The sequence below is a fragment of the Triturus cristatus genome, chromosome 6 (genome assembly GCF_964204655.1).
Source record: "Triturus cristatus chromosome 6, aTriCri1.1, whole genome shotgun sequence".
Classification (NCBI taxonomy): domain Eukaryota; kingdom Metazoa; phylum Chordata; class Amphibia; order Caudata; family Salamandridae; genus Triturus; species Triturus cristatus.
The window spans coordinates 973,647,216-973,660,109 of NC_140589.1; the positions used below are offsets into that span (position 1 = coordinate 973,647,216).

General features: G+C 42.4%; 1 protein-coding gene across 1 annotated transcript in view; it reads right to left on the reverse strand.

Moving 5' to 3' along the window:
- Positions 1 to 12,894, reverse strand: part of RNF217 (ring finger protein 217) — a 411,233-nt gene that overhangs the window by 166,782 nt on the left and 231,557 nt on the right. Inside the window, exon 2 of the mRNA XM_085611693.1 lies at positions 9,401 to 9,634. Coding sequence (XP_085467819.1) covers positions 9,401 to 9,634 — 234 coding nt within the window. The remainder of the gene's footprint in view (positions 1 to 9,400; positions 9,635 to 12,894) is intronic.

Below are 12,894 nucleotides of genomic sequence, written 5' to 3' on the forward strand. Positions count from 1 at the left end.
CCCCTCTCTCGATAGCTCCTTCTCAGTTGGGTATATAATGTTACTGTCACTTCAGAACTGAGTGTTTGTCAGTCTACTGTTACCTTATATTTTTTGACTACTTATTGTAGTCATAGGGCAGGCCTTCATATAAGAGCCTGGACCTTGTAGATTGTTCTTTATTGCACATGTAGAGGCAGGTGTTTTGAAATTAAGTAAAAGATCTGTAAATACTCCAAGCCTAGAAACATTTTTTTCCTATTTGCAATTACTCTGGCTTTATTTTGTTGCCTGGATTGCCAGTGGCATAGCCAGTGTGTCATAAACCCTACTGGAAAGGAGGGAAGGCATGCATTTGCATTGAAAGAGAGAGAGAAACACTCTCCAAACCATCAGTGAACTTGTATGCAACTTGTATGCCTGAAGTATGAGATCAGCACTTCATGAGCTGTCATCAAACTTTCTCCTAGTTATGCTCCCTATGTTTTTTTTTTTTTGGCATAGCCTCAATTCATTAAGCTTTAACTTTGGCTTTGTTTCCTGTTTCCTAGGAATTACTAACCTGTTCCAAGGAAGTAACCTCACCAGGTATACACTAACTTAGAATAGGTCATTTCAAAACTTCAGACAGCAAGATATTACTTTCAATCCAGTGCTCCGGTTATTCTCTCTGTTAAGGCCTATGAGACAACATTATCATTCTTGTTTCAACTTTTAGCAAGTGCAAAAACAACAGTTGATGGACAGAATGCAGAACAATGGCAAACATTCACCCCAGTACAAAGATCTGGGCCTAAATCCATCGTTTTTTTTGCTCACCATGCCATTCCAGTTTGAACCCAGCCATATGCAAATCAGTCTTGACAGTTGTTTGCTGTAACACCTTTTAGCAAGAGCACTGATCTAGTATGACAAACCTCTACAGTAGCTGCTTTGACCAGACGAAAGCATAATAAACATTTGTGTATTTTCTGTATTGCTTTTAAATGAGCATGAGTATCCTTTTGCCTGTTTTCTAATATATTTGTACATTTGAGGGTGGCATGGACCTTCCAAATTAATCCACTTAGTCTTATTTTACTTCTCTTGGCCCCCTCCTCTGCTAATTGAAAAACCCCTAAGCTTTCCTTCTATGTTTGCAACAGTTATATCAAGTATGCGGTTTGTTTTCGGAGGAATCCGTAAACCAAAAACTGGCCCTCTGTGAAACCACTTTATCTGCTTTTATTTTAACCCAGTAATGAATGGTGTTCACCTTCAGCGGGTAACAACGTTCGGATATCTGGGGATCATACTACAAGAAAACTTTGGATGGGGGGGACAAATTGCTAACTCCGTGCTAAAACTTGCCCAAACCACTGGGGGAATTTCCCAACTCTTTAGAGGTTCGGTTTCCAAACCAGTGGCACCAGCAATAGAAATCTTCAGGACCCAAGTAAGAGCAGCCTCCACTTATGGAGCAGAATTGTGGGGTCATTCTAGAATACATAGCCTGATCGGGACTGAAAATTTCTTTGTGAGGAGTCTGTTGGGTCTGCCCCCTAGCTCCCCGTTGGTCCCTATCAGGTTGGATTGTGGGTTGATACCCATGGAAGAGGCGGTAACACTGCGTCCACTGATATACTGGAAGAGACTCTGGTCTAACGCAGAGTTGGGTTCTTATCGGGAGGAATTCAAGGGGGTTTGGCCCCTAATTAAAAGCAAGAATATTCCCTCGTTGAGATTTGTTAGGGATACCTGCACCAAGATTGGCCTACCTGACTTATGGGCCTCTCCGGAGGCTTCATGCTTGGCCTTATCAAAAACAAAACTGGCCGAAAACTTCAGAAATTATCACCTCATGCGTCTCCACGAGTGTTCTGATATCGGTAGACTGACGGTCGAGTTCCTACAAATCAAAGATAATTATAGGAGAGAGGAATTTTTAGACTTGATCTGCCCCCCGGCTGCTAGGAAGCTTTACTGCCAACTGAGAATGGGCAGTCTTCCGCTTAGGTCTTTCACCTCCAGGTGGGATGTAAACAATACTACTGCCTGCCCGGTTTGTGGCTATAGACTGGAGGACGAAAAACACGTTTTCTTTTTTTGTCCTATAAACAATCTACAAAGAAAACGTTGGGTCAAGCCTATATGTAACAACCTGGGATTCAGAGAGTGCGAAAAAGCTCTGAGAGTTCTGAAGTATGACACCCAACCTCCAATAGTCTTTGCAGTTTCCCGGTTTCTCAATGTCATGTGGATAAAACGTAGGAAATTTTTGTAACTAACTCGAAAGCCTAAATATTTTCCTATTGTATGAATGTTTCTATGCAATATCTTACAACTGTGAACTGATTTGGTTATTTTTAACTGTGAATTGTAATATCTTATGTTGCTTTTATGGCCTTTGGGGCCGAAATAAAGTTTAACAATGGCAATGGCTTTTATTTTTCGAACATAAGTTTAGCTTTAAAAAGGATAAAATAAAATATGTGTTAGGCAGATCACTTCTGTCACTGGAGTGGCCCACTTCCATCACTACAGCTACAAAATCTGGCGCCAAATCTACTGCCAGACCCCAAATCACTGCCACGCAGTCTGTATAGCGAGGCTACGTTGCAGCAATGTGCGAGAATGTGCAGCATAGGTAGATACTTAAAAGGTCCCAAAGGCGAGACCCATTGCATTGCAAATGCTTGTTTCATTACCGATTCCAAGTGCTGGGACAAGCTACTTGTTTACCTTAAGAAAGAAGGAAATCTCAGATTTAGAAAAGCACTAAAACCTGTCAATTTTCAGCAGTATTTTAAATCGAGGCTGAAGTTCTTCGTATTGACTGGGTTTTTTTTGCTGCTAGCATCAGTTTATCCCTTTCAAGGCGTGACAGTTTTGCGCTTGATAAATAACGAAATAAACATCTTATTTCAGTGATGCGACCAGCTATACAGCGTCACCTCAGTGACTATACTGCTTACTCAGGCTTTTTCAAATATGTAATTCCACTGACATATAAAACTTGTAAGTTCACTTTGCTGTCTTCCTGTAAAATGTTCCAAAATACACAAAGGTTCATTGGCCATTATAAAACACTCTACACTCCAAAGAAGCAGTTAGCAGTACCATAATGGTTACTATGTATCACGAAATCACACCAAGGATAAGTTTGTGCTTTTAACATTTCCCAATTCGAAACAGCTTTTCTTTGCCAAAGTAAGAGCTGGGCAACATTGAAGGTGGCTATGGAAATACACAAACAGATGAGCAGTGGGTTTAGAGCACGCATTATACTGCCCCACTTATGAGCATCACAGAAAACTAACACCAGACTTCCCACAGCATGCCATTATGTGCATTCTAAATGTATATGTTTAGGTATACATAATGGCCATCATTCCTGTGTGCGGAAGAGCTATGCGTCAGACATTCTAGTCATTCAGAACACATGGAACCACAAAGAGAAGTTAAAGTGACTTTTATACCAATACATTTATTTCAATTAAAATAAACCAATATAAGTACACATTAAAAAGATTACATTTCATACTTTGATAATCTTTAAAAAAATCCATAAATTATATATATATATATATATATATATATATATATATATATATATATATATATATATATATATATATATATATATATATATATATATATATATATATATACTTTTTTATGAAACATATCAACACTATTGAAGTATTCTACATATTTATTTGACAGACTTGTAACGCGACAACTACCCAGAGGGGTTTCCCAGGCACAGGAAAGAGGCAGATAAGGGTGACCCCAACAGACAGCTAGAACAGCCAAGTCTTCAGGTTATTATGAAAAGCAAGTAAGGAGTTGCAATTCCTAAGGGTGGCTGGGAGAGAATCCACATTTTAGGACCTAGGTAGGCAAAGGAGAGGCCTTTCATGACGGTTAGACGGAACCTAGGAGTGGCGAAAGGCTAGAGAATCTCAGCAGACACGTAGGCAAATAAGGAGTCACCAGCTCCTGAATGTATGAGGGCGTTAGGCTATGTTTGGCCTTGAACATATACCACAATGCCTTAAATTCAATGCGTTTAGAGATCTTAAGCCAGTGCAGTTCCTCAAGCAGAGGAGAGACAGAGGCATGCCGCGGTAGACGAAAAAGCTACTGGGCAGCCGCGTTTTGAATAGTCTGTAAGCGTCGAATCAAGGTCTTATCAATGCCCAGGTCCAGCACATTGCCATAACCAGTCTGGATAAGACTAGAGCCTTGTTAGAAATGGGGGTCTCTAGTTGGCAGAGGTAGGTACCTTTGACCAAGTAGGTGCCCTTGCTTCTAGTCAGGGAAAGGGAGGTACACTCCTGGATAACACCTGCTCACCTCCTTTGTAGCTTGGTCCGAGCAGACAGGCTTATCTCAGAGGCAGTGTGTAAAGCATTTGTGAACACATACAGTAATACAGTGAAAACACTACAAATGGACACTACACCAGTTTAGAATAATAAGTAATCTTTACTAGACTTAACACAAGACCAAACAACAAAAATCCACAATACTGTAATCAAAATAAGTCTTTAAAATGGTAGAAAATAGCTTAGTTCAATGTAGATGGTAAATGCAACACTTTACTCTCAAAGTGCCTGGGATGCGTCACGCAATACAAACAAAAGAGTCGCTGGGAAGTTGATGCTCTGTTCCTTACACTCAGGGGAGTGGATGCGTCTGTTTCTTACTGCAGCACAGGGGAGGTGATGCGTCACTTCCTCACTGTGTGGGGAGTTGATGCGTCGTTTCTTACTGCGGCCCGGTGATGATGCGACAAGATGGTGCCTCGATGCCATGTGACAATCCGGTGCGATGCGACAAAATGGCGTCTCTGATGCGATGCGACAACGTGGATGCGATGCGTGCACGTCCGATGGCGACTTGGTGAACTCTTGAGCCGCGACAGGCCGTGCGACACGCTTCTCCAGTGATGTGACGGCGACCTCTGTGGCGGCGACACGCTTCTCCAGGGATGTGGCGCGCTTCATCAGTGATGCGACAGCGAACAGCTGCGGCGGCAACACACTTCTTCGGCGATGTGACGGCAACTGCTGCGGCGGCAACACGCTTCTTCCTCGATGCGTCGCGCTTCCAGCTCCCAGCGACACGCAGTCTCCAGAGGGCCCAAAATCATAGCAGGTACCTCTCTGCAGGCAGAATTCCCTGCATGGAAATTCAGGGGGAGCTGGTGGTGAAGTCTTGGTGTCCCTGTGACTTCAGACAGGAGGCAAGCTCAGCCTCAAGCCCTTGGAGATCTTCCTCAAGATAGTAAAAGTACACACAAAGTTCCTTTTCTCCTTTCCTTGGCAATAAAGTAATCACTGAAGGCCAACCAAAAACAGCAAACAGCGCAGGGGCAGTCTCCTCCTTCAGCTTCCTTTGTTCTTCTCCTTGTCAAAGGGTTTGTCTTGATTCCCAGAAGTGATCTAAAGTTCTGGGGTCTGGGCCCCAATATCCTTTGTCCTCTGAAGGCAGAGAGTGTCTGTACCTAGTCAAAACCAGTTCTGTCCTCCTGGGCGCAGCTTCCTGGCAGGAGATGGAGACAGCATTGTTTGAAAGCAGACCTGGCCCAGGTAGCTGAAAGGAAATCTCCCCCTACTCTCTATTCTATGAGGGCTCAGGTCAGTGAAAGGTAATCTCCGCCCCCTACTCTCTATTCAATGCAGGTCCTATTCAGCCTAGCCCTGACCCATCAGACTGCTGGAGCCAAGGCCCTCTCCAGCCCCCTGTCACTCACAAACCAGACATGGAATACACAAACCCAGCAGAGACATGCTGGATGGTAAGGCAAGAAAATACCTACTTTCTAAACGTGGTATTTTCAAACATAGAATGCAAAAATCACCCACTCTAAAAGATGTATTTTAACATTCTGAGTTCAGGCATTCTAAACTCGAATTTATTCCTTGTTCCCTGGGTCAGTTAGGATTATAAGAGGTTATAATCAAACTGCCCATTCTGGCCTATGGGGACAGGTAGCCTTGCAATAGTGAGAAACGAAAATGGCTGTAATTCACTATCAGGACATGCCACGCACATCAGGGCATGTCCTACCTTTTACATACAATGCACCCTGCCCTTGGGCCTACCTTAGGGGTGTCTGAAATGTAGAAAAGGGACGGTTTAGGGACTGGTAAGTGGGTGCACTTACCAAGTCAACATGGCAGTACTAGACTGCACACAGGCTCTGCAATGGCAGGCATGAGACACACTTTACAGGCTGCTTCGGTGGGTGGCACAATCAGTGCTGCAAGCCAACCAGCAGCATTTGATTTACAGGCCCTGGGCACACATGGTGCACTATACTAAGGTCTGACAAGTGAATCAAATAAGCCAATCATGGAGTCACTAATCCATTACGACAATTTACAATGGGGTGCACTTGCACTTTGGCACTGAAGAGAAGTGGCAAAGTGCCCAAAGCATCTAGACCAGCAAAAACATAGCAAAAACACAGGAGGCAACATGGAAAAAATGAAAGGGGGACCCACGCCAATGGTGCCAGGTCTAATAAGCCTGAATGACAGTTCTCTGAGCCGCTAAGGGAATTAACTAAAGGATCTTTCTAAGCCATTTGAGAACTGAAAAGCAGTTAGCAGTGACCTTGGACACCTGTGGTTCCAATTAAAGTTTATCATCTATAATGAAACTGAGCTTCTTGACCTTGGTAGACGGGGTGGGTAACCGCCCTAGGGGGTCCGACCAGTGTCTGGGTCCTTAATTTGCTGCAGCATTTAACAACCGAGTCGTTCATCATTACAGTTTAAGGCCCATCTTACCCCTTACAAATCCTACTGATAGCAGGTATTTGCACAGGCTAAAAACTATATATGGTGCAGTATCACTATTCATTACCCTTAGAGCTTCCTGGTATTTCCTAAAACCCAATCTTTTGCATAATGGACGGATCCATTTCTTCCTGATCTCACATAGGCTGTGATAAAAAAAATAGAACTTGTGCAATAGCTTCAATAAGTACTTAAAGTGCAACCAGATTCATCATGTAACTTTCAATTCACAGTATAGGCTTTAATTTGGAGTACATCATAGTGGAATTTCATGTATAGGATTCTTGCTTTCTGGGGTTGGATAACATCTAGGAAATCTTCAAAACATGACATTGGCTTAACAGCAAGGAATTGGGTTGTCAATCTGCCTGGATGTGGGTTACAGTGGAGGGTATTTAACACATACTCACAATGTACTTACTTTAAGTGATTCTTTGAACTCTGCCTCGATAATTGTGGCTCAGTCCAATAAGAGGAAAGGCCAGGCTTTTTTAGTCACTTCTGGACATGTTGCTGCTTTGGAAAGTTTGGGATTTATTGAGTTCCAACAATTCCCTAGTGCCCTCTCTGTAATGGACCAACTCTTGGGCTGTCCATAGTCTGGATGCAGGTTTTTAATATGGCCTATCTGTTCAACATTCAGATCATTGTACATAGGTATTAAGGGTGTCGCCACTGGTAGGTCTAGTAAGACTTCTATACATTCTTTTCTTTTGTTGACAGATTTCTACTGTGATGAAATTATACTTGATCCATTTAAGTAAACAGTGCTTGAGGTTGAGCTGTGAACGTCATGTAAAGAAAGGGGACCCCCTGCTATGTTCCGAGTTCCTAAGGCAGGGACAATAACTTAAGTGTGAAAGAACCTAAGGCAACTTAAAATCGTTTTAAAAAAGAGCTACTTCTAGTATGTTAATTAATGTCAAAAGCTCATAACACAACAAGCGTTGGGTAAGAAGTGTTAAACAAATATTTTATTAATGATTTAAAAGACATAAAAAACTTATTTTGTTCATTATAATTGTCACTGTCATATTGGTACCATTATGTGTGTATAAACATCAACAATCTAATTGCACATACATCCCATCATTCATGTCCTCATACATTCATCGCACCCAATCACTACTTCAACAAGACAACACAATCATTATAATAGGAGTTATGTACATATTTTGAATTTGCAGGCATTTGTGTAATGCTATTCAATCATGATTTGAGCATTAGAACTATATAGTCAATTAATTGATATACTTGTGTATTCGGTTAATTCATGGCTGTTCATTTAAATAGCATTACTGGGGGCTTCCTCTACTCTTCATGACTTCATCAGGGAGTAGTGGGCTTCTAAAAACGGAACTCCGAGTCTTCCATTAATGTAACCTTGTAGGCAACTCTGCACTCAGTGTACTTCATAGCACACTTAGGTGCCTATTAGGATGTCGGTCGGAAAGCCTCCGGTCGCAGGTCGGACGCTTTCCGACCGACATCTCCGGTTTCAATTCCAGCCACCTAATAACAATGTATTCGGACAGAACTGAAACTGACCGGTCATTCTGGGTGGATTCCGATGAGCTCAAGGAGACCGTCGGCCAGTCGGAGGCCCGAAAGTAATCCGTAAAGGACAGTGTTTCCACCAACGGGGTAACGTTGTTGGTTTCCGACAGGCTTTCCATGTCGGCCTTTCTGACATTGAAAGCCTGTCGGAAATCGACTAACAGGACCCTAATTCCTCCACGGCCTCCAGTTGTGGGCCGGGGTTAATACCTGCACCATGTGGCAAGCACCTTGAGGTATCGGGTGTGCTGTTTATAAACACACTCTATCTGCACAGATACTCACCCAGTGCACACTATAAACACTTTGTCCTTCATGTACTGTACATTACGCAACATAAACACACAAAAACCCAGCACATACTTTCATTGTAAATGCACTGCACAGCACTACATCTCTTATGTAATGTATTCCCAGCAGGCATACATACACTAACCACACATATACTACACAGCTCTGCTCTATCCCTGTACAGTACCTTTTCCAGATACACATTCATCCAGCGCAGATTCACTGCTCCTGCACTGCACAACACTCTAAAACTAATTAATGTAGGCCAAGAATGAGTTAAGCACAAAGCAGCTGAAGTTTTAAAAGGGTGAATGAGCCTGTAGCCCTCACTCCAGTGATGAAGGGAAAAAAAAAACTGTTCGCTACTACTGATCACCGCACTGTATGCTGCTACTACTGCACTCGTCCGGCTTGACTCCTGGTGAAGTCAGTAGCCTACCACCACTATAAGTGTAATGCTTTGGACACCCCTCCTGATCCAACACGACCGAAATTTGTGAGCCAGGCCTATGCCTTGGTGAACATCTATGATCCTTCTTGGTCTATGACAAAATATTTGCATTAGGGACCCATACAACAGTACAGTTTTGCACTCAGGGCAGGAGTACACATCTAACTATGCAGAGGCCTTTTCCATCCCATCACACTGTCGGCTTTTGAACAGGTCTGAAAAAGAAACCACTGAATGCAAACACTATATTTGACCCCTACAAAGGCAGAAAGCTGATTTAATGCCATACTCTCACAGGCCTAAATTTTCTCAGGTTAGAAGACATGCTTACCTTGAATTTGTTCTCCACTTTGGCAGGGGTTGGAATGTGGCCCTTCCTCTTCAACGTGGTAAAGTGCTTACATTGCGGACATGGCTTGGTACCCGAGTCTGAGCGGCTGAGCTCCAGGAAGTACTTGTACTTGATGATGTCATCATGCGGTAGGTAGTAGAGGATGGTGGTCTCTTCCAGATGTTCAGTGCACTCTGTTATTGGGCATTTGATCTCGGTCTGTCCCAGCTGCACCTGCATACAAACAACCGAAAGGTCACTTATGTCGGATTTGCTGCAAAGTTAATTCACAATACATTATTTTTCTTATGAGGTATTGTATAATCTCATTGGTTATGCATGAATGGATGAACGAATGGGATTTATAGTAGGTAAAGACTCCTACATCTATTTTACCTCTCTAGGATCGAGTTGTGTGCTAATGCGAGTACCCGAGTGGTAAATGTAAATCCACTCAGCCCAACAGAACAACATTATCTCTCTGCACTAAAGTGCAGTTCGCTTTCTTATTTTGCCTCAGTTCATCAGTCTTCCTTACGCAGTATTTGGAGAAAAAAAGGACTCAAGCATAATTAAGGAGACAATTTAGCCCTAAACACAAGATATCACTGGAAAAATCAATCCCCACCCCAAATCTTGGGCTACACAAACATTGACAATGTCAATAAGTTTCGTATACTGGAACTATATTTACTGAGCTTCACCAATACACAATATTTGGTTCCTACAATAAAATGCAGGTACGTGACAGGTAGCGGTGAGAGTAATGCAAGGCTGCATTACTCACAGAACAGGTACACACGTGCAGCAGCAGTGAGATCTTCCCTCATGAGCAGAGAACAGTAAATGTACAGCGATGGAAAAGAGAGAAAGAGCATATGAGAGAGAGAGACAAAACAAGAGAGACACCCAACACCATCTGCACAGTACCACCAGCTGGTGTTACAACAATCCCTGCTTGAGCCACCAGTAGAGAAGAGAGACAGGAACTGAGCACCGTAAGAGAACTGTAGCAGTGCTTAGTAAGAATAGGCCACATGTAAGGGAGAAAGGAAGGCAGGCGCTGAGCTCAATGTAGGGAAAGGAGCAGCATGTGGCAACTGATCAAATATCAAGGCGAGAGTGGGAGGCCAAACAGGGCTCCTTAGACCATCACTTCTAGTCATAATACTCTAATTGGAACGACTATAATGGAACCATCAGTCGCAGCTCTGTTCTTAGCAAAAAGAACGAATACCGTTCCAGAATGTTTCATCTCTACACCACCTCATTTGGAGACATAATTTCCAAATATGGGTTCTCAGACCGTTTCTATGCAAAAGACACCCACATCTTCTAATTTCCTACCTACCTTTACCTAACTGTCTCACTTCCACCATGATGCAGCAACCCCTCAGGTTGAACTCCCCCAACTCAGGGGTCCAGCATTTTCCTTCCTAATCTGCAACAATCTCTCTAATTACCAAAAACCCACCACCACAAAATCCCTGACTTTTGGCGCCCTCAGCCACAAACCAGGATCTTCAATACGTCTTTCTAAGTGAATAGAATTTTCCTTAATTACCTGAAATCAAATATTACTCAAACAAAGAATCTCCCTACTTATATTACTAAAGAATCAGAATCAATAATCGACTGCTCAGTAGCATATATCATATGTTTTAACTGTCATGTTTTAGTGTTATCCTTGCTTACAAGAACTGCATATTATATTGTAATTGATGTTACTATCTAAGCACTCAACATAACAGTATTCACTGGTTATTAGGAACTTGACTGTTGAGATTGACTTTCCCCAATATTTCTTTGCACCACTGGTCAAGGTCTTAAACTGGGACACTAAAACTTTGTGTAGTCTACCCAGGAATGCTCAAGCCTCATCCTATTGCCCACAAATTGAGTGGCTCACCACTGAAATAGGGTAATATACTAAATTAGGGGCCTATGTCCTACCCTGAACCGAGTATCTGCGAGTCATGCTCACCAAGTCTTATCCAGGCTTCCCAGTGCTGCATACATGTTTCAGTCCTATCACCTGTTAGGGCCTCTAAACTGGAACTCCCGACAACTAATCATTCAAACAAGCCACTCTCTCACATAGTTAAAAAAGTATTAAAATGTTATTTGCTACTACTCACAGGACTTAAGCAATCAAGGTCTACCCACATCTTCAAATGCAGTAAATATGTATGAATGACGGGAGTCTTAAGAAAGACGTACACCCAAGTTGTCTGTCCTCACAGTTCACGTCCACACACAAACACCTGCTGATCCACATATTAATCACCTCACCCCGCCCCCTCTTACTACGTACCACTGCTGTATCTCTTGTACAAAGTTTCTGTTCCTAATGCTATGGCTACTAAATGTATAAATAAAATAAATACATATGGTGGCTCATTCATTGGAGTAAAATGTATTGATGTTGTGGTTACTTTGTTTCGCTACCTAAACCATGCTGAAACTTCTAGGGGATGGAGTTGTCCCATATAAATATACAAAATAATTAAAATAATAATATCAGTTCACCCACACACCAATGTACAGTTTAATGATCATTAAAGGAAGCAATATTTTTGCAAAGCTAAAACCCGCCACGTTTTTCGGCAGCACCGGTGTATGTACTTCACTATGCGATCGTGTAGTAGATATATCTAAAGCATTTCAATGGTAACAGACAGAGTGTCGCTTGCTCCCGCGTACTCTGCGGGTCCAGGGCTCCTCATCCCCCCCCCCCCCCCCCCCAGTTAGAAAACGGAGGGAGTACACTTCACACACCCATCACCCTTCCTCATGTTATTTCCTCATCAAAGTCAAAGTTGATATTCATAATAGAATCATCAATAAGGAGAGGGACAGGAGTATGTGCGCATTGAAGTCATAAACCGTCACGATGCAATCATTAGAGAAGAGGTGTTCAATGCAGCAAAACACGCGAGAATGGAACTTGCGAGAGTTCGTACTAGAACCAGACTTTAGATCAGGGGTCTTCAAACTGGGGGGGCAGTGCTTTGCTTTAGGTTGAAAACAAATGATCGGCATTAAGCCACTCTGTGATGGGCCATTAGTGACATTTATATCTGGCTATGTGTGTCAAAAGGGAAGGGACTTTAAATATTATTTAAAACCTCTCCAACCCCTTTTGGAAAATTATACTATGGATACTTCTACAAGTTAGTAAGGCCAAGACAACCAGAATAGTATGTTTGGCAATCATGTATTTGGTTGCATGTTTAAAAGGTTTAACATAACTGTAATGTTGGAAACAAATTGTCATATTTAAACATTGCAAAATTAATAGAATAATTATGACATTTTCTGAGGGGCCCCAGTGAGATTTATTTATACTGGGGGGAGGGGGGGGGCATTAAAAAATGTGAAGACCACTGCTTTAGATGGATGCCGTATCTCCAAGGAAAGCGTTCCACGGTTCAGAAAAGCACATTGCCTAGAATTTTTAACTATCTTAGTTTTCTGGGAGCTAAGATGTAAGA